The sequence below is a fragment of the Hydra vulgaris genome, chromosome 02 (assembly GCF_038396675.1).
Source record: "Hydra vulgaris chromosome 02, alternate assembly HydraT2T_AEP".
Lineage (NCBI taxonomy): Eukaryota > Metazoa > Cnidaria > Hydrozoa > Anthoathecata > Hydridae > Hydra > Hydra vulgaris.
The window spans coordinates 65,500,570-65,528,455 of NC_088921.1; the positions used below are offsets into that span (position 1 = coordinate 65,500,570).

Below are 27,886 nucleotides of genomic sequence, written 5' to 3' on the forward strand. Positions count from 1 at the left end.
ACAACCATTAAAAGAAAGATTTTACTTAATTTAAAACTATAATATTATAAAAAATTTATATTTCCCTGAACGCAAGACAACACCAAGAGCAGACTGTATAAACCAAAATATCTGCCTAGAAAACAGAAAAAAAGCCACAAAACGTAATAACTAAGCTTGTCCATGAAGTTGGTATTGTTGTGTCAGACCAGACCATTCACAGAAGGCTGAAAGAAGAGTGATTGATGTGTAATTGGTAGCCAAGAAACCAAAACCTACTTCAGTGGGCTCGAAACTATTGTCACTAGTCTGTTGAGGATTGGAAAAAGTATTTTTATTCGTATTCATATTCTTATATTTATGCAAGATGGTCCAACTTCCCACACAGCAAAAAATGTTATGGCTCATTTAAAACAGAAAAAAGTTGATGTATTGCCATGGGCAGGCAACTCACTTGGTTTTAACTGCATAGAAAACATTTGGGAAATAGTAAAGTGAGAGATTCGAAAAAAAAATCTTACTAACAAGCAAGATCTTATGGAGGACATTGTCAGGATCTAAATATATCAAGAATCATATGGAGTTGAAGGTTATAAATTTCAGATTTTGCTAATTTTCATAAACCCGATAACAAAAAAATTAGCAAAAATTTTTTTTTTCTGCTGATTTGACATGGGGTAATTCACTTAGTCAATAACTATCAAGTAAAAAAGTTTGATGCGTGCCCTGTTTATTATTTAGGAAAAAATTTTAGACACGTAGCTACAATAATTATATTATTAAAATAAAACAATAATTACACTTTGAAAGGCTCTCATTTAATGCCACATTAAATGCACAGTAAATTTGTTTTTTAGCTAGAATTGATTTCAAAAAAAGATTACAGCAACATGTTTATAATAAAGTGGAATAAACTTTTGGCTAATGACACAGGTCTGCAAATTGAAGTTTTTAATTTTTTTAAAAATAGCAATAGATGAATTATATGTATTTCAATATGCTGAATTCAAGAATACCATCCATTTTGACCCATCACGTAAGGATTTTCAGCAAAGTGGAAATTAAAATATAGCCAAAACCTGCCTTACACTAATTTTGTAGGGAATGTTCAACAAAAAAAAAAACTAGTTATGGTATTATACAAGTTTAATTAATTTTAAGTCATAAAATCTTTCATTTATATTTTATACAATTATAAATGTTTATAAAATCTGGTTTTTTTAATTTCGAAGCTTCGTTTTGTCCTTTTTCTTTTCTGGGATGTTATATTTTCCCTATGCAGCATCCATCAGTAGTCACCTATCACTAACTGTATTAAGATTTTTCACGAAGTAATCCAAATGGGAGTTCAAAAAATGGAGTATAAAACTCGAGCGTATCAGATTTTTAAAATGCACAATATATTTTTACAATGTTTTTAAAGTCTGGGTCCTTCTAATTCCCTAGAAACTTCGTAATTACATCTTTAAAAAAATTCCATGCTCACCTCTCAACATCGTTTATAACATTTTCAAAGTTGTTATCTTTCATCAGCTTAAAAATGTCAGGACCAACAAAAACTTTTCAAAAAACTTTAGCTTTGCTTCAGACAGACGAGGAAACTTGCTTGAAAGGTATTTAAATGTTTCACCATTTTTTGGTAATGCCTTCTCAAACTACTTCATTATGCCAAATTTGATATGGAGCTGTGGTAGAAGAACCTTTTTATAATCAACCAAAGATTCAAAGTGCATGTTTTTCTCTTCGACCTTCAATGATGATTTTGACCACACTTTCTGGTTCCAGTGTTTAGCTTTAGTACGACTATCCCATTCACACAAAAAAAACAACAAGGAAATTTTGTGTAACTACCTTGTTGTCCAAGGACACCAGTGATTTTCAACTTTTTTTTGAAATTCCAATTACTTCAAGCTGGAGTACCTTCTTTAGACCATAAAAACATTATGGGCAAAATATAAAAGCTTCAGGTATTTCCGATCCTATCTCATTTGGATTTATATTTATCAAATATTATCATTAAAAGGTATAAACTTTAAGAGGTCACACAATAAGTATTTGAAACAATAATGCACAAGAACTTTTATGAATGGATTGTTTATAAAGATAAGAGATATAAATCTTTTTGACTTAAATTTTTAGGATATCTTAGGAAATTCTCAGGTTGGAGACAAAATGAGTTTCTATAAATTATGAGCAATGTAATATTTTGAACTTCAGTATCCAGCCTCGAAATCTGCTAAATAAATTTGAAAATGAGTTTAGCCCCTCTGTGAAACTCTTAGACTTTTTGATATTAAACCACATTGGGGTATATACTGTTTAAATATATACAATAAAGATTTTGAGCTCTCTTTTGTGATTGATAGTTCTTGTGTATAGTGCCAAGATCCGCACTGCTGTTGTCAGCCACATTGCATGACAAATAGGGCCTAAAAATATTATCTTTTATATATAAAAATTAATCAATTTTATAATTTTATAGTAAATTGTATATTAATAAATATATATTTATATACACTTCAAACAAACTAAATAATAGGAAAAATATTAAAAACAAATGATTTACAGAACAACACACCAATTTTTTTTCCAGATACTTCCTGTCTAAAAACCCTCTATAAATTCCAATACTGTATTCCAGTAGCATTCTCTGGTTATCAGAGAGGTCTTTAATAACATACGGAGAAGGATATTCAACATCTGTCTCAACTTGTATGAAGTCTAAGGTTAAATTTAAATGAGTTGGATTAACCAACTGGTCCTTTAAAATATTATTATTATTTTAATCAAATATAATTTTTTAATCTAAAAATAATAATTTATAATTATGCTCATCAGAATAAAGTGAAGCAGCAACAAAACTCTTAAGTAAAAAAGTTTCTTTAAATTTTAATTATGTTGCTTTTAATATTATTATCAACCAGAATATAAAATAATATTATATTTAGATTACCCGCATAATTATTTGATCTATTAAAAGAACCATCAAGTTTAGAAATCAAATGGCGCATTAGTAACTCATTAACATGTAGAAGACAGCCAATAAAATAAATTCTTCTTTCCAATATTTTTTCAAGACAAGCTACTAAACCATTATCTTTACCTAAAATAATATAGTAATATGAAAATATATAACTTAAATAAAGATTTATATATTACTTTTTTTATTTTTCAGACAGGTATTTTTGAAGAATAAATATACCTGTATTAACATTTGTATTGTCCAAAGCTAATTCTGGTGTTTCTTTCAGTTTTTCCCTAGTTTCCCATATATATTTTGAGAGAGTGGTTGTGTTTGAAAGCTTTTTATTTATAAATGATTGCTTTTGGTTTGCATATCTTTTTTTCCAATGAATTAACAGTCTCCAATTTTCAGCTTTATGTTGAACTTTGAATGTTGACATTAAACCATTAATATCGGAACAAAAGACTAGCTTACCCCTTAAGAAAAAAAAGGCTCAAATTTTTTTTCTCTATTTCTATACCAAGCAAAAGAGGTTCCAGGTGTCTATAAATTCCTCTCTTGCAGCCTGGATCCTTTGGTGCTTTACCCTTGAACATTGCACAAACAAAATTCCTTTGGAATTCCCAAATTTCATTTGGGAATAAACTATGGGAATTCTGGTATTTGTATATATTGGGATTTTCCATATTTTCTATGGAAAATCTTGAATATGTGATTCAATGATGACTAATATTATTGTCATCAGTTACTAAATGTTTTGTTTCATTGTATAAAACTTAACATTGTCTTATAATAAATTAAAATAAGGAATTAATAAAAAATATATATTTTGGTAATAAACCCCGTTTTGCGCCTGAAGATAGGCAATCCCACAGTATTTTGCGTTTTGCAGAAAAACTTTATATGATGGATTTTTTTTGATAATTTTCCTAATTTCAGCAACTAAAAATACATAGAAATTAACTCCTATTTCAAAAAAAAAAAAGTTGCAGACCTGTGTTTCTTAACATTTACTTAGTGTGGCTCACAGAAATGCAATCCTATTTGCTAATGCAATCCTATTTGCTAATACAATCCTATTTGCAAATGAAGATCTAAATAAAAACAAAAAAGCAAAATCAAGTGACAAAGGTCAACAGGTTAACAGTCTGGCTTTTTAATCATTTTATATTTCAAACTCTGACTTTCAACATATTAGTTAGTTCATTGTTTTTAGATAAAAAATGGTTTTTAAATTTGAATACAAGGTAATGATTTAATATGAAAATGAAGCCTATATAATGGGTTGTTACTAAAGATCCGGACATACTTTCAAGGCAATTACTATCATATTTTTTAAGGTAGAGATTAAATAAAAATATTATTAAATAGAGTTATTTATTAGTTATTTATTTTAATTAAGTTCGTCTTTAACCAGTCTGTTTCTTTGGATGCACCAACTCTAAGACTAGTTGACCCAAAAAGTGAAAATACAAGGTTAAGGTCAATTTCTTTCAGACAAAGCTTTATTCTGATTTGTAGTAGCTTCAGGTCTTTTGCTTGCCAGTTACCCTCATACACTATTTTTACGTTAATTGTTATCTTGGTTTATAAACTTCATCTTTTCTCTTCCAGTAACTTCCAACTCTAATAGTGGTTGCTCGCAGCCTTGTTGGAAGTGAAGATGTAAAAAAAAAAGTGTCTAATTTCCATTGAATTTCTCTTTAATTTCATATATTTTGAGATATCTGTTTTTTCGTTTTATGAAACATATAAACAAATTTTCTACTAAATTGTATGTACTATTTCTATCAAGTGGAAACCAATAAGTTTATTAATTCATTAATTAGTTCATGTTCAACAATATTGACAGTGAAAGCAAAATATAAAAGCAATTCCTACAAAAACATGGTAAAAATAGCTGATATGATATGGCTTGCCATCCAACTGTGCCTCATGCTCATTTTTCTGTTCTTGTAAGTTTTAGTTTCTTCTTAAATTTGTTATTTTTAATCTAACTGTGGATTTGTGAAATACATTTCATTCCCAGCAAATTGAGCACCAGTTAACTCGAATTTTATCTTGAACTATTTTATTTGATCCCTTTAAATTGTTTATTGATTACTATTAAAATTCTCCCTTTAAATTGTTTATTGATTACTTTTAAAATTAAAAAATGACCATCATCATACCCTCAAAAATGGTAGAAGACCAGTTTTTAACATTATAATTAGTTAATTAACGCTTTAAGTTAAATTAAAGCATTAGTCAACTAATCATATTTTTAAAATGATTTTAGCAGAACTAAAAAGTTTAACTGATTACTTATAGTTATAGTCTTATAAGTTAATTTAGTTACAGGTCATAGTTTTGTTTACAACAAGGTTTGGAAAAATAACTTTTTATAAAAAATCAAAAAAATATGATTTTTTAAATTTAAATCAGATTTTTTTTTTGTTTAAAAGATTTTTTGGATGAATTTTCAAAATAGTTTAAAGTAACCTGAATTTGATTATGTTTTTGTACATAATGCAAATGCCAAATAAGCCAGAAGCATACTTTCTAAAATTCTAAAATCATTTCTTTTATCCTTATGTCTAAAGAAAACCATCAACACTCAGCCATTGTAAGTGGTTTTTCTGGACTTTGTTATATTAAGTTTAAGTTAGTATTTTATGTAGGAAGTATTGTTACTGACAATGCAGCTAATGTAGTTACATATGGTTGCTCTACACAACTAATGAATTTGTTAACACATGACCTATTGACAATGTTAAAGATCATATAGTAAATATTGTCAAATATTTCAGGAACCATCACTTTGCTATGGCAGAATATAGAAAAACTGTTGGACTAAATCTTGTATTGCCTCAAGATACTCACTGGAATACCTTGTGTGACTGTATAAAAGTGTATATTGCCAATTGGTCAACTCTGCTGAAAATCTGTGAGTTTAACCATGCCATAATTGACAACGGAATGTCTCTAACATTGTCATTAAACTATGTTAGAGACATTCTGTTGTCAATTATGATATAATGCACAATAGCAAATGTAGTGAATTTGTGGAAGACTCAAGAAAACAAACTTTTGTGTAAAAGTTAAGTTGTTCAAAAGAAATTCAAAAAGACATATGAAAAGGCAATGATGTCATCCCATCTTTTGGCTTATCTTCTTCACCCTCATTATGAAGGTTAAATGTTGATTGAAGTTGCAAAAAATACTGCATTGGAATATGCAAATCTACAATACCCACTTATTATTCCTACAGTTATAAAATTCAGACAAAAGTTAGTTGTTAATTGAATAATTTTGTGCATTGTAGCTTTACCTATAGTATTTTATTCTTATGAAATATTTTGAGTTATTAATTTTATAAATACATAGTTCTTTTTTATTTATTTTGCTTTGTTTTTAAATATGACAAACAAAAGTTTTAAAATAGTTTTTATTATTAAAATGAAGCATAAAGGAAAAATTTGATTTAAATCATTAGTCATCTAAAATAATCATTTGATTTAAATCTTGGTTTATATTGATGTGATTTAAATTTGTTGACGCTATTAAAAGTTTGAGTTAGGTGCTAACCTTTTTTTCAGGAATGAAATATATACATTTTTTTTTAGTTTGATGATTACTTATGCAATTTGTGGGAAAAGGCAATGTCTGCAGGTTATTTTTGGTATAAACTAGATCATATACAGCAACGTTGTTTAGGTGGAACTTACAATATTTGTGCACAGGTAATAAATTATTTTTACATTATCATTTTCAAATTATGATATCTAGTAATTATAACAGGCAGAAAAGTTACAGTTGTTAAGAACTACCATTTCTACTTAATAGGCTAAAGTAAAACTGATATTATTATTGCTAGCATTCCATTACTTATGTTTTTTTTTTTATTGTTTTTTTTTTGCATCTAGAAAAATATTTTATTAAAATTGAATTTTGATCTTTGTCAAGCTTCTTGCAAAAACTTTTACCAAGAAGTAAAAGATGCATTGGATAATTTAAGTTTAGTCTGTAACAAATATTAAAATCTTTATTATAAAGCATCTGGCAGTAAGCAACCCATAATATGGGTTATTAGTAACTACTAGCAGTAAGCAGACTGTAATATGGGTTATTAGTAACTAAATCATTAATAACAATAAAAACACAGTATTAACTTGATATATTATCTAAAAAATTAAATACAAGTTTATCTAAAAATAATATTTTAAGTTTGACTCCCTATCAACAATGTCAATGCGTATATTTAACGACATAAAAGTCTGCATTAATATCAGTTAAGTTCTTTTTAAAATCTGTCAATGCACAGCAGGTACCAGAAAAGGAAAGTCAAGTAAAGCCTGCAAATACCTAAATAAAGAAATGAAAAAAAAAATCGCAATTTTTAATTTCAAAAGTATTATTTGCATTTTATTGTTAGTAGAATTAGGATAGTAATATAACAGAAAATATAAAGAATAAATAAATAGCTGTAACAACCTAGACCTATCAACAAAAAACACAGTAACAATAGCGTATAGCATAAGATATTTGTAAGCACACATTACTGTGTCTTCAGAATAATTAAAAAAAAAAAAAGTTTATAAAAAGGCTAGACACAACTTAATAAAACTGGCAATAACACCACAACTTAAGATATTTTATAAACTAAAAAACTTGAACAAAAAAGATTTTATTTATTACAATATTTGAACAATTGAGGGACAATTATGGTTAAACAAATTGAACAATTATATCATAAAATAGCAAGCAACTCGTAAAATATTTCTTATAAATGGTCGTTATCAATTGTGGTATTAAGAAATACATAAGAGCATGGTAATCACATAAGTTTTATTAAGAAAGTGTTTTCAAAGCAGCATGTTTAAAAGTAAAAAAACACGCCATAAATAATATTAACTGGTTTTATTGTTACCAGTAAACAAAATTATTTTTACCTTAAAAATTAATTTTGTTTACTGGTAACAATAAAACTTAAAAGTTAATTTCCAGCACTTCTTAAATTCCAGCTTCTCTCTAATTGTTAACTAATGATATATGGAAAACATTATAATTTTTTGTCAACTACTTCTAGCAAAAATTTATAATTTTTTTCTATTGTTTGTTATTTTTTCTTAGAAAGAATAGTTATATAGATGCAGAGAAATATAAAATATTCTGAAATATAGGCACGTTTATGTATATAAACGCATGTGTCAAAAAATTGCAGTCAGTTTTCCATGTTAAAGACATAAAATATATATTAATATAATAAATAAATTGATTTTAATAAAAAAAGGCAGTGTATAACTAATTTTTGAAATATATCTTAGATATAATGATATATTTACAATATTTCGTTGACCTATTGTCAACGAACTTTTAAGTTACGAGTATTTAAGCTCGTAAACACCCGAACTCGAATCCGGGTGTTTACGAGCTTAAATGCTCATGCGGAAGTATATATATTGGTGAGACTAAAAAGAAAATCATTTCAAGAAGTGCGGAACACCAAAGAGCCTGTAAAAATCAAAAATGGTCGAGTTCAGGAGCCACAGAATATTCTAGAACATGCCGTGGTACTTTTGATTGGCTGAATCCTAAAACCTTGGCAGTCATTCCAGAATACAGGATAAGAAAAGTTAGAGAATCCCTGGAGATAAATAAAGCAAGAATTCGACACGAGATAGGTATTGGGCAAACTGTTCTAAATAGAGATGACGGGGATAGTGTGAAAACAAAAACTTGGGGACCAATTTTGACCAAAATTTAACTGACGTCACTATTATATTATTTGATTGGTTTTTATATTTTATGCTTTTTAATGTCTTCTTTTTTAAACGGTTGGTTTTATGTTGTTTTGTAACATTTTTTTCATTACCTGATGACGCTGACCACAATAGGTCAACGAAATATTGTAAATATATTGTTATATCTAAAATATATTTAAAAAATTAGTTATACGTTGCCTTTTTTATTAAAATCAATTTATTTATATACATATCATATAACATGATATGACTTTTAAAGATATTTATATAATATGTATTCAATATAAAATAAATCCAATATAAAATAAAACAAATTAGTCAACTTACTCAAATCGGTACCAGTTCTACTGTGTAAATTTTTTTTATTATTAACCTTCTATTATAAAAAAAAAAAAAAAGCTATTGAATTAAAGTGACTAAAAAACACTTCAGGTGATTTAATTGCTATAAAAATTAGTGTTCAGCTTTTTCCAATTGCACTTAAAAAAAACTTGCTTAGATAAGCTGCGTAGTTCTTAAAAATCTAAAAACAGATAAGTAAAAAATCAAGAACAAACAAACATTTATTCAGACTACTATATTTAAACAAATTAAATCAAACAGAGATCAACATCAATTTTTCTTAAAGGCTAAGAAAAAATTTTCAGCTCAAATTTGCTTGCAGGCCTTGCTTGTAAAACCAAATGAATAAGAAACTACTTAAAAATGACAAATGCAATGTTGAAGTTTGAACATTGACTGCACTAATTATTAGTAGATGTTTTTAAAAAATTTATAAAAGTTTACAATAGTTTGTTCTTCTATATCGCATAAATATATTTTATGATAAATCTGAAATGAAAAAGTGTAACAAATAAGTAAATACAAAGAAAAACATAAATATGAATTGAAAATCAATGTACCTAATAGAGATAAGCTGTTGTGATACCAGAGTAGTAGTTGTTAATTATTGTTATTTCATGCTAGCTTTTAGAAAACAATTCATTTTGGTTCGTCATGATTCTAAAAAATCAAATTTAGATAAAAACAAAATGTGTATAAGGAAAAATGATTTTTCTTGGATTGCTTTTAGTGAATGATTAAAAGCAGTGAGTTCCAATAATCTATTAATCAATTTTAACAAATGTAACAACATTAGTAACATAGGTAACAGCATTACACAAAATATTGTTTAAAGATATTAATTTGTGTTTCCAGAATAATTATTAATGAAGGCTAGACAGTACCTAGACCTAAAGCAGTAACACCGCTTCACTGGCAAGGTTGACAAATCTTGCTACACATGTTTGCCAAGTCACACCACTTGGAAACGACATAATATAAACATTATACTAACCAGTGCAATATAAACATTATACTAACCAGAGTCAGAGTGTCAGAGGTGCAACATTTTTAGCGGAGTCGCTAAACAAAATTGCTATTCCGACTCCAATAGTAAAACTTCTCGGTATTGCATGTGCATGTACAAAATATTTAACATTCAAAGAACTTTTCATATATTTGATAAAAAAATTTTTTTTAACTATCCCGTAATAATTTTTTTTTCAAAAATTTTGAGTCAGAGTCGTACTCTGAAAATTTCAATGATTGGAGTCAGAGTTGGAACTTTTTTTTCACAACTCCACACCCCTGATACCAACTATAAAACACAATATATTTTTTTAACTTTATATAACATATAAAGGGTGATTTTTTTGCTGGTATCTTTTTGGCAACACTGGTTTTGACAGATCACGCATGTATTGTGTCTTGTGTCATTGTCAAACTTGTTCAGTTTGGTCTATAATTTAACCATGAATCGACTTATGGACGAACAACACTTGCAAATTATTGAATTTTACTATCAAAAATTCATGCTTGGTTAAGAGAGTGCATCACACACTTCTTCCAATTTATGGGCAGTTTGATCAGCCTACTGAGGGAGTTATTCGGAAGCTTGTGACTAAATTTCGAACCCAGTTTACATTATTGGACATTAAACCACCAACATTGTCGCAGTATCCACCAGTGTTAGTGATGACTGTGAAATGTCAATTTGCCGCCGTTCGCAGCAATTGGGCCTCTGTTACTCCACTATATGGAAAATTTTGCGAAAGGATTTGAATGTAAAACCTTATTAGATAAGCTGGTGCAAGAATTAAAGCCACACGACCTTCCACAACATTTAACATTTGGTGAATAGGTGCTGGCAAAGTTGGAGGAAGATCCACATTTTTATCTAAAAATTGTCTTCAGCGACGAAGCTTATTTCTGGTTGAATGGATATGTTAACAAGCTAAGTTGCCGCATCTGGAGTGAAGACCAGTCAGAAGCATTACAAGAACTACCAATGCATCCCGAAAAAGTCACTGTTTGGTGTGGATTATGGGCTGGTGGCATCATTGGGCCGTACTTCTTCAAAGACCACAATGACCGGAACGTTACTGTAAATGGCGAGCACTACCATGCAATGATTATAAACTTTTTTTTGCCCAAAATGGAAGAGCTGAACTTGGCTGGCATGTAGTTTAACAAGACAGTGCTACATGCCACACAGCACATGGAACAATGGCCCAATTGATAGGCGAGTTCGGTGAGCAGTTTATCTCATGTTTGGGGCCCGTCAATTGGTCGCCCAGATTGTGTGATTTAATGCCTTTAAACTATTTCTTGTGGGGCCATGTTAAGGCTAATGTCTACAGGGATAAACCAGCAACGATTGATGCACTGGTAGCCAATATTGAAGCATTTATTCGTGAGATACCAGCTGATATGTTGGAGAGAGTGTGCCAAAATTGGACCTTATGCATGGGCCATCTAAAGCGCAGCCGCCAACATTTACATGAAATAATCTTTAAATATTAAATTATATCGAGTGTTCTGTCGACTCAAATAAAGATTTCATCAATTTTTTCAAATTTTCTGTTTTTTTTTTTTAAATCAAATCCTATACCTCTTAAAAAATCACCCTTTATATTCATATATAAAGACACATATCTCGTAATAAAATAAATTATAATCATATTTAATTTAAATCAAGTGCTTATTGAATAAAGAACAAAAAAAACAGATAAAAGAACTGCAATCCTTAAAACAAAACATAACCTTTACAAACAATAAAATGTCAGTGCTGCCTCGAAATTTTAATTTATTTTTCTAAATTTTCTAATGAAGAACAAAAAAAATTAGCATCACAGAAATGTCAATAAAATAATAATCAACATAATAATCAAGGTATGAAATAAAACAAAAATCAGGAATATTATCAGCAATTCTACAGAATTTTGAATGGAATCGCTTTAGAAGTTCTTTAGAAAGATTCTTTTTTAGTGAAAAAATGTACATAAAAAATAGTTAGACCTTATCCATATCTCTAAAAAAATAAAATATAAGCTAAATAAAAACAAAACTGCTAAAAAAAAACCAAGAATAAACCTTAAAGAAAATCTAAAGCAAACAAAATAAAAACCATTTAGAAAATTAGAAGGGGGTGATCCTTATACTTACCTCTTTTATAATATGATCTTAATATTATTATTATAATTTATCTAATATTTCTAAACTAAAAAACAATAAGTAAAAAGTTTTAACTTACTTGGTAGGTAGATTTTTTGAATGACCATGTGTATATTGAGAATGCGCTCTTTCAAGTTCAGAAAAGCCTAATTACTATTTAAAACTACTTTAAAAACAAAAGTGAAACGACAGCACTATTAAATTACGGTATTAATATTAAAAAGCATCTCAAATAAACAGAAATGGTTTAAATTTTTTTTGGCAAAAAGGTTTAGACAGTATTTTAATATCATGGAATGATGTCTTTAAAAAGAGATATAATTTAAAACATTTTTTTAATCATTTCATTTAGTTGCTTAACCTTTCATTTGCTTTTTGGGAATTTACTATCAAATTCAATAAACAATGGGTTGTATTGTTAGAAGGCGGTAGAGTTTTTTCTCCAGATGTAACGAGAAGGGGTTTCTTTAAAAAAGGGCCATATCAAGTTTTAATAAATAAAGGGAGGGATGAACTCTCCTAACGTACAGACAGGGTTTTCCAGGAAATAATAAACAAGTTTTTAAACAGGTTTTATTATCAACTTTAAAAAAATATATATGCATAAGCCATTTATTTTCAAAGCTTTCCTAATGGAATCATTATTATCATGGCGATCCACCTCACTTCTGATCTGACACCATTTTAAATATATAAATACTTTCATAAATAATTTCAATGGTCATAATCAAAATCTTGTAAAACTTTTATACAAAACAAAGTTGGTGTCTCTTATTTATTTAAGCTGTTTTATTATAATTTCAATTGGATTTAATATGCTTATATAAGTTTTATACTTATGGTGAGGTATACTTTTTAAGTTTTTATAATTTGGTTTTTATATTTTATATTTTGGAAATTTTAAATTACTTAGTAGCTTAACCAAAAGCTCGTTTTCTTTGAGATTTATGTTTTTTTTATAATAAGGAAGTTCAAAAACTTCCCTCCCCCCTTCCCCCGTAATTCATATTACTTTCCTAATAATGTCTTTAATAAGCAAATAAAGTTAGGTGGAAGATCAGTGTTGTTTTTTTTTAATACAATAATAACTACCAGAAGTATCAACAATGGAAAGTTTAATGTACATCCCTATAAAACTTTGAAGCATTCCTCAAAGTTTTATAGGAAAGCATTTTATTCATAGATTCCATCTATGAATAAAATGCTTAATTGCACTGATATATGTTGTATGCATTGTTAATGAGTTCGAAAAATTACATTGTCAAAAGAATTTATCTTCATTTGTTTATTTAAAACAAAATAAATTTAAACAAATTAAAATTTTATTTTTATTTTTTATCATTAACTTTTTATCATTTTTTATCACTTTTTATCATTTTCTTTATTTTTTCATATATCAAATAAATTTATATTATTATTATTTTCTTATTTTTACTAATACAGGCCTTGTTACGAGATTTCACTGCGTAGCGAAAACGCGTAACGCATTTCTAAGTAACTCAACTCATCAAATATATTTTGCATCGTTAGAAGTTATATTGCGTCACTCGCGTCTTTTCAAGTACCGCATTGTAATTAAAGTTATTTTATTAATGCGTTAAAAATCATACAAACAGTTTGTTTTTTTCTCACTTATAACAAAAGTTACAAATAAAATTTAAGTTCTGATTTAAAAAATCATTTTTATTATTTTTTTCAAATATGAACTAAATTTTATTTTGAAAAAAATATTTTTTTCATGAAACGTAAAATAATGTTTGTTTATTTTCTTATGATTTTACAGTTGGTTTTTGGTTATTTTATTAACTGTTAATAAATTTTTTCTTATTTAATATGTATTACTCATTTTAATGTTTTTAAACAAGAAAGAGTTTTTTTTTGTTGTTTATCAGTTACCGATAACATATTCGTGATCATAATTTATTTTCATAAATTAAACGAACATCATTAAAACTTTACGTTATTGAATTAACAATAAACAAAATATCTTATTAATAAAATATTTACATTAAAATAAATCGTACATTTTTTAAACTATTAAGACTAAAAATAAATTTTATATTTAAAAGAAATATATATATTTAATTCCTTAAGATAAAACTTATTAAAACACTTAATTTTTTTTTACTAATTTTTAACAATAACAAAAAAATTATTTAACAAACTGTTTCTTTAACAAAAAATCTATTAGTTTACAATTGCGGTTAAAATAAATTAAAACTTTTACTTACGACTTTATTTCTTCTGAATAAACGTCACGTTAACGACAATCAACAGATAATTTAAATATTCTAAAAGATATAAGTTTTTGCGTAGCGCAAAACTGCTGAACGCGTAGGCAAATCGCCTTTTCGCAAGCAAAATGCGAGCTGCGTAACGCTTCTTAGCAAGGCCTGCTAATAGTTTTGCTATTTTTATTTTTATTATTGTTATTATTAACATAGTTACCAACTTTTCCTATAAATATTATAGTTGTTGCTGTTGTTTTAAACATGTTATATTATTATTAATATTAAATTTTTCTTTTAGTTGTAATATAGTTATAATTATTATTTGTAATATTTTTGTTATTGTTAACAATATTATTATTTTATTATTGTCTGGTGTCTCCTTTGATCAAGGTTTCTGTGTGAGTGGCGCCTTCCTTCTCAATCTATTATTTATACTTATTCTTAATAATTTTATTTCATTTTTATATATATATATTTTCTATTTACCTCCCTAAGGCTATGAAGGCCACTACAGTCAAAGAGGCTGTTTTAGTTGTGGTTACAACCCTCTCTTACAAACTCTTGACAAACAAGACGGCTGCGCAGAGAAACAAGTTGAGCGCAGTACTACCAGAGACATGGTGGTGATCCAACTTTATTATCAAACTTAATTTATTATTATTGGTATTAATATTATTTTGTTGTAAGTTTGTAACGAAAAATAAAAATCTTAGTGTTGTTTTCTTAGAAAAAGATATTATTAAATAATTTATCTTTTTCTAAGAAACATAAAAAGCTAGATATTTATACTATTCCTGTTCTCCCAATTTATATAAAGAGGGAAATAAAATGTTTCAAAGTAAAACAGTTCTAATAAAAACAAAGTTGATTTTTTAGTAAATTATCAGAAATAAATGTTAAAGAAAAGTTGAACACTTCAACTAGAGCTGTTCTAGTATTTAAAATATTGATATAAAGTCAAAAAATCCAATAAAAATCCAAAAGTCTAATAAAAAGTGCTCTTTAAAAGTTATAAGTAATATAAGTAAATGCCAAGATATAGACTTATTTAACTAAAAAAAAAAACACAAAAAACTCAAGCATAATTCTACTTAAAACCAACCGCTAACACTGGTTCAAAATCAACTTCTAACACTGAATCCTAGTCTGGAAAGTATGCAAATGAAAGTATGCAAAAGGTATGCTTGTCTGGAAAGTATACTGCTTAATACGTTGAGAATCAAAAATTCATGCAGCTCAAGGTTTGAATAGATCTAATTATCTTAATTTTTTTTCTTCTTTTAATTAGTTAAGTACATATGTAATAACTATATATTAAAGTATTTTTGTCCTAACAAGTATTTATTAATAGTATTTAGGCAATTGCTTGGGCTATTAAATAGTGTACTGAGTACTATCTATGCTTTGAGTCAAGTTCTTTAACAAATTTAAAAATGACTAAAGTACCAAAAACTATAAAACACAAAAAACCATCGTCATCACCAAGTTCTCTAAACATCATTCACTAATATTCCTGGTCTTCGAATTAACTTTTCTTCTTTTGAGTCTTATCTCTTGCAAAGTTCACCAGACCTACTTGCTCTTTGTGTGGCTAATTTGATTTCAGCTGTCTCATCTTGTGATCTTAGTGTTGATAATTATCATCCTTTAACAACCTTTAACTAAGACTCCAATAGCAGGCCTTGTTACGAGATTTCGCTGCGTAGCGAAAACGCGTAACGCATTTCTAAGTAACTCAACTCAGCAAATATATTTTGCATCGTTAGAAATTATATTGCGTCACTAGCGTCTTTTCATTGTAATTAAAGTTATTTTATTAACGCGTTAAAAATCATACAAACAGTTTTTTTTTTCTCACTATAACAAAAGTTACAAATAAAATCTAAGTTCTTATTTAAAAAATCATTTTAATTATTTTTTTCAAATATGAACTAAATTTTATTTTGAAAAAAAATACTTTTTTCATGAAACGTAAAATAATGTTTGTTTATTTTCTTATGATTTTACAGTTGGTTTTTGGTTATTTTATTAACTGTTAATAAATTTTGCCCTATTTAATTTGTGAACTTTTTTTAATAACGTTTTTAAACAATAAAGAGTTTTTTTTTTGTTATTTATCAGTTACCGATAACATATTCGTGATCATAATTTATTTTCATAAATTAAACGAACGTCTTTAAAACTTTACGTTATTGAATTAACAATAAACAAAAAATCTTATTAATAAAATATTTACATCAAAATAAATCGTGCATTTTTTAAATTATTATGACTAAAAATAATTTTTATATTTAAAAGGAATTTATATATTTAATTCCTTAAGATAAAACTTAAAACACTTTATTTTTTTAACTAATTTTTAACAACAACAAAAAAAATTATGAAACAAACTGTTTCTTTAACAAAAAATCTATTACTTTACAATTGCGGTTAAACGCTTTTACTAACGACTTTATTTCTTCTGAATAAACGTTACGTTATGTTACACCTTAACGACAATCAAAAGATAATTTAAATATTCTAAAAGATATAAGTTTTTGCGTAGCGCAAAACTGCTGAACGCGTAGGCAAATCGCCTTTTCGCAAGCAAAATGCGAGCTGCGTAACGCTTCTTAACAAGGCCTGCAATAGCCAAATGCTTGGCCTGGGCATTTACATTCGTAAGAATTTACCCATTTGTCACAAAACTAGGTTTGAATCCACAGGCTATTCTTTTATGCGCATTCATTTAGCACCACTTCACTCTATCGCCTTTCTTTATGTTCTATATCGCTCTACTACATCTCAAGACTGTGGATTTATAATGGAGGCTAGAAGTCAAATGAAGTAAGTTGATCAAGCTACAGCTGTGATCACAGAACAAAAATTGCCATCTAAAAGGCAAGTTTTTCAAACTTATTTTTTCTTAAAAAAAACAAACAATGATTGATAAAGTGCAAGCCTTGTGACAGATCTGGTTCTAGACTTTTGGCAAAGAGCTAGAGTTTTGACAAAGCAACGTTATCATGTTATAACACATGTTGAAAAACTTGTTGAGAAATACGGAAAGCTGAAAAAGAATAAAGGCCATAAAACAGAAACTCAGCAAAAAAAATAAGAAACTTTTTCTTAAGAAATTGAAGAACTATTTGATATTGCTCATGAAGATGCTTTAAAATTAATCACACTAGAAAAAGACAAGACATTTCTTACTACAAAGAGAAGGAAGAAAAGGCTACACTAGATCAGTTAATTGTGAATTGCTCAAAGAAGAACAGCGTATTTTAGACAAAAAAAGCAAACGAAAAAAAGAGAAACGAAAGAACTAAATAGAAAAGAAAAAAATGTGTTCAACAGTCACAGACCCACTTTTGACAGAATCAGACTCCTCTCAGGGTACTTATAATGAAGAAGGAAAAAAAAAAAAGATGACTTTGCTTCCTCAATAGCAAAAAAATTGAAAAAGAGGGAAGGAACAAATAAAAAAAAGTGATTACTCCAGCATTTTGTTCAGCTCTTGATTGTTCAAAAATTCCAAATCGTTCTGGTTCCTTGGTTTTGTCTACAATTTGCCAAGGGTTAGGTGCCAATATTGACCATATTTTAACATTATATGAATCTCTTTGATGTGCACGTATTGAAAATTGTAAAGAAATTGCAAAAAGAATCATTTTTGAATTCAAGCCGCAAGTTCCATTAGCTGTTCATTGGGACGGAAAATTGTTACCTGATTTGAACAGCAGAGATGAAATGGATCGACTGCCTATATTAGTGACAGGATATGATGTAGAAAAACTGTTGTCAGTCCCAAAACCAGATAGATGTACCGGTGAACAAATGAGTTATTGGAATATTTTCATATGACAAAATTGGAACATTTCATATGACAAAATTGTGGCACTCTGTTTTAATACTACTTCATGTAGCACAGATATACATTAGGTGCTTGTACCTTGCTGGAAAAGTTAATTGGAAAGTCTTTATTATACACAGCCTGTCGACACCATGCTCATGAAGTGATTTTATCCCATGTTTACAAAACTTGCTTTGGAGCATCTATTGGTCCAGAGGTCAAGTTGTTTCAACAATTTCGTGATCAGTGGAGTAAATTTAATTCTGAATCTCGGCTCTTAACTGATACAGATCTCAAAGTGTATGGTTTGCTTGTACCATCAATATAATTTTTACTTCAGCATATTTACAGCAAATTCTATTGCTCATACCAGCAATAGAATTTGCTGTAAATATGCTGCTAGGAACAAAACAACTTCGCAATGGTTACAAAGAATTTTTGCAACTATCGATAATTTTTTTAGGAAAAACTCCTCCAGGTCAAAGCAGAATAACCAATTCGTACTCCTGGTGCTATGCACCAAGCACGATAGATGGTAAAAGCACTCTACTCTATTAAAATATACTTGTTTCGACATCAATTTTATTTAACAAAGAATGAAGAAAAGAATCTTCTACAATTTTTAATTTTTTCAATTTTGATTTACATGGAACACTGGTTTCGGGCTCCCATCTCTTCATCTGCCCCTCGCAATGACCCTGACACTGATTAAGAAGTTGGATAATTTCAAAATATTTGACAAAGAAGTTGCTGAATCTGCCATAAAAGCCATTGCAGAATGGCTTTTATGGCAGATTCAGCAACTGAATTGTAACAAATAGATCAAAATATGTATTTGATTGAAATAAATTGGATATTTATGAAGGATCATTGCCTAGACACATGGAGTACAGTAACTGAATACCAGGAAGCATACAAAATCCTTAATTCTATGAAAGTTGTGAATGACAGCCAAAAGAGGGGTGAAACTTGTTTTAGGTTACATACAAATCTTGACAAAAGATCAAACTCAATTGTTTTACAAACTATGGAAGAACATCGACGTCAAATTTCAGATATGTTTAAGTCCACAATTGTGAATTGTGGCATTAATGAAAACAAGTGAACAATCAACAAGCGAAAACAAGTGAACAATTTGTATTAAAATCTGATTAAAATAAACATTAAATTTAAATTAAAAAATTAAAACTTTGCATCCAAAAAAAAATTAAAATAAATTTGTTTTTATTTTCCATTGACCCTAAAATCTGATAATATCAAGTTCATTGAGCAATAATTTTTTGCACAACTATAGTTTTTTGCACATTTTTTAGTTAAAAGGAACACAATAAAGGGTTGAGAGTCCAATTTTGAACTCTTTTTTTTTTTTTTTTGTCACCCTTATATATATATATATATATATATATATATATATATCAGATCTCTAGTTAAAGCAAAAAATCTAATCTCAAAAAAAAAAAATTTTACCTTATTTCCCCCCCCCCCTCTCCCTCCCTCTTTCCTGGCGCCGCTTTGCGGTAAATGGGGATCCATTAGTATAAATATAGTAAAAATAGTATTTTTTCTACATAATTCGTATTTGTTATTTTTTTATCTCTTGTGTTTACATATTATCTTATAATTTTCTTGTTTAACAGAGTTTAAATTAGCATAAGTTACTGTTATAATTTACAGCTTAAGTTATAATTTAAAGCTTAAGTTGCAGTTATAGTGAGCAAGTTATAATGTAAGAAGCAAGCAATGTATTTAATACTATTAGGATATTATATATTTGTTAAATGTTTTTAACATAATACTTAAAAAAGTAAAAGTAAAAACACAAATATTACAATATTTAAAATTTTATATATATTTTTTTTAATTAGTTGTAGAAAACTATTTTATATGTTCATGCTGACAAAAAAATGTGTTATTTTTAAAGAGTATTGAAATGTGTTATTTTTAAAGAGTATTGAAATGTGTTATTTTTAAAGAGTATTGAAATGTGTTATTTTTAAAGAGTATTGAAATGTGTTATTTTTAAAGAGTATTGAAGTGTGTTATTTTTAAAGAGTATTGAAATGTGTTATTTTTAAAGAGTATTGAAATGTGTTATTTTTAAAGAGTATTGAAATGTGTTATTTTTAAAGAGTATTGAAATGTGTTATTTTTAAAGAGTATTGAAATGTGTTATTTTTAAAGAGTATTGAAATGTGTTATTTTTAAAGAGTATTGAAATGTGTTATTTTTAAAGAGTATTGAAATGTGTTATTTTTAAAGAGTATTGAAATGTGTTATTTTTAAAGAGTATTGAAATGTGTTATTTTTAAAGAGTATTGAAATGTTTTATTTTTAAAGAGTATTGAAATGTGTTATTTTTAAAGAGTATTGAAATGTGTTATTTTTAAAGAGTATTGAAATGTGTTATTTTTAAAGAGTATTGAAATGTTTTATTTTTAAAGAGTATTGAAATGTGTTATTTTTAAAGAGTATTGAAATGTTTTATTTTTAAAGAGTATTGAAATGTGTTATTTTTAAAGAGTATTGAAATGTGTTATTTTTAAAGAGTATTGAAATGTGTTATTTTTAAAGAGTATTGAAATGTGTTATTTTTAAAGAGTATTGAAATGTGTTATTTTTAAAGAGTATTGAAATGTGTTATTTTTAAAGAGTATTGAAATGTGTTATTTTTAAAGAGTATTGAAATGTGTTATTTTTAAAGAGTATTGAAATGTGTTATTTTTAAAGAGTATTGAAATGTGTTATTTTTAAAGAGTATTGAAATGTGTTATTTTTAAAGAGTATTGAAATGTGTTATTTTTAAAGAGTATTGAAATGTGTTATTTTTAAAGAGTATTGAAATGTGTTATTTTTAAAGAGTATTGAAATGTTTTATTTTTAAAGAGTATTGAAATGTTTTATTTTTAAAGAGTATTGAAATGTTTTATTTTTAAAGAGTATTGAAATGTGTTATTTTTAAAGAGTATTGAAATGTTTTATTTTTAAAGAGTATTGAAATGTGTTATTTTTAAAGAGTATTGAAATGTGTTATTTTTAAAGAGTATTGAAATGTGTTATTTTTAAAGAGTATTGAAATGTGTTATTTTTAAAGAGTATTAAGTTTATAACATTAATAACATAAAACGCGTTAAAAATAAAAAGAAGTAATTAAATAGAATTGTTCTAACTAATAAATTTAAATATTGCCATAAAACTTTTAAACGTCATATTTGCACAAACTATAGACCATACGAATCTATAATCTAAAGACTAAACGAGTAAGATCAAAGCAATAAAACATTAGAAACCACATTTTTTATAATTTATTGTTTTTTGATCTTAGGTACTTTTAAAAATTTAAGTATAATTAAGTTTTTCATTCAAATGGTTTTTAAGTTGATGTTTTCATTCAATTTATTCATTCAAATTGTTTTGCAATAAAAATTGAAAGAAAAAAATTTGGTTCAATTTCAAATAAATCAAATTATATTTCCTTAGTTTTATCTCGAATAAATCGAATTATATTTCCTTAAGTTTAAATTTATGCTTAATTTACTTTTTTAGATAAAAATTTCTTTAAACTGAAGTAAAATAATTAATTTTTTTAATTTAGTTTTTTTATAATTTAATTTTTGGTTTTAACGTTTGCAATAATCACTTGTTTAATTTTTGCAACAGATTGTTTCTACTTTTAAAACTATTTTTAAAAAACAAAATAAAATTAACTATTCAAAATGTTTATTCAAAATGTTTAAGACAAATTGTGTTCATATTAAGAGAATGTTTTAAAAAAATGTTTGGCCTGAATTATTTTAAATTAAAACAGAATTTTAAACGTATACCATGTAAAACTAACTTTGTAGTTTTTCTACAATTTTTAAGTCTTTGAAATATACACCATAATATACAAACTTGATAATTTATTTAAACACATTTAATTCCAAATAGTTTTAATATCAAAATGACATCATTGTACAAGCCTTCCCAGGAAACGCGTGTGGTTTTTAGTCTTGTATGTCCACGCATTAGTATTTTATTTAAGATATCTTAGTCATGGCTGTTTTATTATAGTTATTATAGTTAAGTGTTGCTGATAAAAGTTTCAAAAACAAAGAAAGCAAAACTAAAAAAATAGGGAGTTAAAATAAACTTAAATAGAAAAAAAAAACAACTAATAATTTAAATAATTTGTGTACTGTTTTTATTTTTGTTTCTTTAGAGTGGTTGTTACATTCAGCAACAAAAAATAATTCAAAATAATAAGTCAAAGCAACAACAAAAAAAATAGTTTTAAGTTGACATTAAAAAGAATGGATTTCTTATATGTTATACATTTTGTATAGTTTTAATGTTACAATTATACTTATATGTATAACTTTTATGTATTGTATAATTATATTTGTTTGTTCTTGAGTATACGCACATATAGCTTATTTGGATAAGTTGTTAAATTTATTCCTACAATTGTCCAATTTTTTTTTGGTTTTCTTCTAAATACCACTGGTCATATGTTTGTTTTGTAACCATTTATCTTTTCTTATTTGTATATAAAAAATCTTTTTGTTGTATGTTTTTTAATTAATAAACATCTCTTCACATTTAGATTTCTTATACCATTTAAGCGTTTTTGTGTATTTTCTAAGTAAGGCACACACATATGTACATAGTTTTTAAGCTTTAATTAGGCCATGTCATCTACACATAACTTTAATTGTTTCATATTATCTTTCTTTTCCTGTACTTTTTTTATCTACAGTTATTTAGCCGAGACACGTTTTTTTTAACATTCAGCTCTGTGAGTGTGTAAAAAAACAAAAAAAGTTAAGAAGTGGTGGGTCTCGAACCACGATTATTTCATTATGGAAGTCAACGCCTCATTTAAATAAGCTAAATGTGGATACAGGTACCAGGAAACACATTGTAATTTATATTTTCGCTTTCCTCTTTAAAAGTTTCATTGAGGCCATTTATCGATATGACATTTTTGTTCTCCTATCAAAACGATATTTTACAAATTCTTAAATTATTAGTTAATAAATAATTTTGGTAAATGACATTGTTTATTAGAGATATTTGCTGAATTCTTTAATTTTTAATAAGAAAGTATTGATAATTATGTCAATTTAGTGCAAAATGATAAATTTTGATAATTTGCGTATGGATATAAAGGTAATTTTGTTATATTTTGCATTTGGAGTTTGATAACCTAACAAATAAATGCTAAACTAATTGCTGCTAATTAAACTTTTATATGATTAAATAATACAAAATAATTTTTTTAACAGAATCTTAATAAGTATAATTATCATTTAATAACATTAAGTATAACACATAAATAATTTATAGAAATAGACAAGCTTAAAATATTGAAAATATTTTATTCATATTTTTAATGCAAGTTTGGCAAAAATTAGAAAATAAATAACTAAACAAGCTCTTTATTAATTTATGATGAAAAAAATTTCATATATAAGCAACGAAACAAATTCTTTAGTAAAAAAAAATTCCATAATATGAAGAAAAAAAGAATTTCTAGATTTCTTGATGAAATTCTACAATGACATCATATACTGAAACTCTTTGGAATTAAATGGACTTGAATAAATTACTAAGTCTTTAGATTGCTGCATAAGTTTTAAAGACTTTAAAATCACACTAAAATGGAGGCAGCGAGCTTAAACTAAAACTACAAAGTTAGTTTTTCTTAGTATATGTTTATTATTCTGTTTAATCAAAACATATTCAGTTAAAACATTTTTTTTCTTTAATATAAACTCAACTTTTCTCGGCATTTTGGAATGCCTTTCATAAACAATCTTTTTCAGTGTTTTTATTTTTTATTTTTTCAATATTGTTTTTTTACAGCACTAGGTAAAGCTTCATCAGTGGAGTTCTCATCTTCTTTAGTGTTTTACAGCACTTTTACAGAACAGCTTCATCAGAAGAGAGTTTAGTGTTTTCAATGCTAGTAGAAGTTTTGCTTGAATCTCTTCCATGCATATCAATTATGACTTAGATAGCAGTATCCATGATATTTTTCTCATTGAGTGCAAAAATGATTGTTCCCAAAAATGATTGTTCCCAATCAATAAAATGTGCCATTGAATGCTCAGGTACTTTATGACAAAAATCAGGAAAACGTTGAAATTTTGCTAGTACAGTTTCTGTTATATTTTTTCTGTGTGCCTCCTTCCTTACCAATGTTGCATATATGACCATAGCCAGCTTTGAACCATCGAAGTCAGAATTTAGTTTTTCAATTTTATTTAATCTTTTTCTAAGGTTATATATTTTCAATTACACTATGTTGATTGTTGGGTCTTTGTCAGAACTCAAAACTTATGATATTTTATCCATTGGAAATTCAATTATACTTTTGATGATGTTAGCTTTATCAACAGTTAGCAATCAGCCTTAAAATTTACTTGACATTTCTACCATAATAGTCAAGCACTCTTTTTTAGATCAATATTTAGATCAATAATTGATTTTAACTGCTTCAAATCAGAATTCCAAGGAGTTACTACTTTCTGGATAAGTATCATTTGTGATGTTTTTAGCTAATACCAATTTTCCTCAAAATACTTGTGGCCTTAAAAGAATGACTGATGTGCATAAGTAAATTTCTAACCAATCAGTAACACTAGTTAATGCTTGTGTGCGCAACAAAGGTTTTTGTTAATAACTTTACTGATCCGCATAGCTTTCATTACATTTGAATCTCCATCAGATGTTGCCCAAGTAAATATTTCCTTTTTTAAAGCGTTTTTTAAAGCCAAATTTAGGCGTTTTTCAAGTAATCTTATTTTTTGAAAATATTTTAGGCATCATGTGTAATAGAATCAAGCTTGACAAGAAGTTTTTTTAACTGAAAGCCTTGTGATGAAGAAGAAGACTAAGAGATTGGAAAACTATTTTTTTTAGAGGAAGTCCAGATGTCAGTAGTAAAGGAGCAGCCGTCAAGGTCATTGTTCTCATCATCAATAATTTTGTTTAAATAGTCACCGATAAGTTTACATAATTTAGGGATTCTGTCCCAAGAAAGTAATTTTGATGAAACAGGGCTGTACTTTCCCTCCGCTGTTCACTTCATTATTTCATGAAAATATTCACTATCTTAAAAGCTAACTGTTGATGGACGCCCTACTTAGTCACTTAGCTATCTTTGCATTGTCAAAGTGATATTTGGATCACTGGCCAACAACACGAAAAGTCCTAGATGTTTTGGCTTGATTAACCAGGTAATGTTAAAGATTGAGGGCATAACCTAGGAGTGGTAACAACATGAGCTCGTTTGGGTGTACTGTTGAAATAGTTATCTGAAGAGTCATTATCATCAACAACATGACATCTTGTCTGAGCATATTGGGCTTTATTGAATTTCTCATATTCATAAAAATTATGCTTACGCTGCCTCTTCAAATGATTAAGAAGACACGAAGTGTTACCAGCTTAGCAACAAGTTCCTTGTCACAAACATTACATTTTGCATGAGTAAGATATAAGAATAGGATGAATGAAATAAGTTTAAAATAACTTTAAAAAAAGGAAACTTGCAACCTGAAAAAAAAATTTTGAAATGTTTAATTTAAATAAAGAAATGTTTAATTTAAATAAAATGTAATATTTTTAAAAATATTAAATAAACAAATAAAATTATTAGTTTAAACTATTAATTTTTGTTAGGAGCAAAAAGTATTTATTAGAGCAAATAATGTTTGAAAGAACAAGTAATATTTGTTAGAACAAATAATTAGTTTAAAAAAATGATGAATAAATATTTAGTAGATAGTAATATTAGTAAGAAATAATTAAACAATAAGTTAATATTTAATTAATTGCAGCATAATTTTAAACTAGTACATTTTTAAATTTAAAACAACAAATTCAAAGAAAAATTTACTGGTAAGATTATCCTGCTAAAAAAGATAAATTTATTTATCTTCATTAGCATGATAAAATCTTTGTCTGCTATTGTCATGATTGTTTGGAGCACTGAGGATTTAAAATAAAAAAAGAAAATATCAAACATATAATTGCCCAGTTTACTGGTTCTCTGACTCTGTAATGCTTTAATTTTATTACTCATTATCTGTTAATTATAATAATAAACTAAATTATTTATACACGCTTTAAGTAGCGTGTATAAATAATTTAGTTTAATAATAAAGTAGTTTTAGTTAATAGTTTAAAATAATTTAGTCTGGTGAAAAAATATCAGTTTATACATAATACAAAAAACAAATCAAAAATTTTTCTTCACAAAGTAAATAATTATTTAATTACAAGCAAAACCATAATTAATATTTTTTGGTATGTGTAGTATATATTTTATTTGGCTTTCCCAGCTTCACCTTACTTCTCAAAATAAATAAAATTTATACATGTAATTGATTGCTAAAAGTGAGCGCAACAAGCTTCCCTAAATTTTCTTGTTATAAGTTACATATAAGTGAAAGTAGTAGTAATTGGAAAAATTGTTATTTATTATTAAATTTGTAATAATATTATAATACAATAAAAATTGTATTATAATATTATAACTAGTGAACTGAAACTAAAATATACAATTAATATTCAGTAAATCATTTACATTATTTACAAGAACATTTAAAAATACAACATTAATGTAATATTCCTTAAATAGCATAATTTATAGCCATAAAATAAAAGCAATTGCTTGATTAGGTTAACATTTGGTTCATCATTAAGTTTAATTCTGGAAAGATTTTTATTTTTTTTTATTTTTTCATTTTTTCATAATCAAAATCTTTAAAATTTTGAATCAAATATAAACAAAAATAAAAATGTTTTTCAAATTAAAAATTAGTAAAAAACTAAAATTGAAAATTTTAGGTATGGGGAGAAGTAACCACACAAAATATTTTTTTCAGGGTAATTACAATATCTTTTTTATTTGATGTATGATCTGAACCAAACAAGTCTTAACAAATAAAGCAGTATTTGGTGCACTGATCTTACCCCTAAGATTAGTAGTATGTTTTAATAAAGTATGTATTTTTTTGGAACAAGTGAGCATGAGAAGCAGGACATTTGGGGAAGAAGTGGGACTATATAAAAACGACTCCAAAACTAGTTAAATGTTAATTTGAGCAATTTTTGGTTTTAAAGTTTAATTTAAATAAAACAAAATAGTCAATGCATCAATCCATTTTTCCATCAAATTACATATATAAGATTACATATTAAAAATTAAAAATTTCTTTGTTAAAAAAAGAAAAAAGTTATTTCACATTTAATGTGCCAAAATTCACTTGGAAAATGATTTCAGCTTTTATTCTTGATGTTGTTCCAGCAAGTGGTTGAGGCAGGACTGCTTTTATATCATTAATATTCGGACTAAGAATGCCATTAATTCAAGGTTTGACAAAGTTATAAGTTTCCTTATTCTGGCATTTTTGGAAGCTAACCTCTACATCAAACTCTTTTTCTATTTCTTTCTGCACTATGCTTACATAATAAGAAATAGCATTTTTACTACAAACCTCACAAAGAACATAATCACTGACACTCACATTTTGAATAACGCTAAAAGAAACAGTTTTTAATTCTTCTTCTAACTCTAGTGAGCAACTGTTAGCAGAAACATCATTTGTTATTTTACATCAAGGTTACTGCTTGATTTGCATAATGAGTTTTT

The 27,886-nt window shown here is 26.8% G+C and overlaps 1 protein-coding gene across 2 annotated transcripts in view; it reads left to right on the forward strand.

Annotated features, from left to right (window-relative positions):
* The window catches only part of LOC100211520 (GDP-D-glucose phosphorylase 1), a 57,009-nt gene that overhangs the window by 4,486 nt on the left and 24,637 nt on the right, over nt 1-27,886 (forward strand). For both annotated transcript variants that reach the window (XM_065791716.1, XM_065791717.1), the window contains exon 2: nt 6,550-6,666. In XM_065791716.1, coding sequence (XP_065647788.1) covers nt 6,550-6,666 — 117 coding nt within the window. The remainder of the gene's footprint in view (nt 1-6,549; nt 6,667-27,886) is intronic.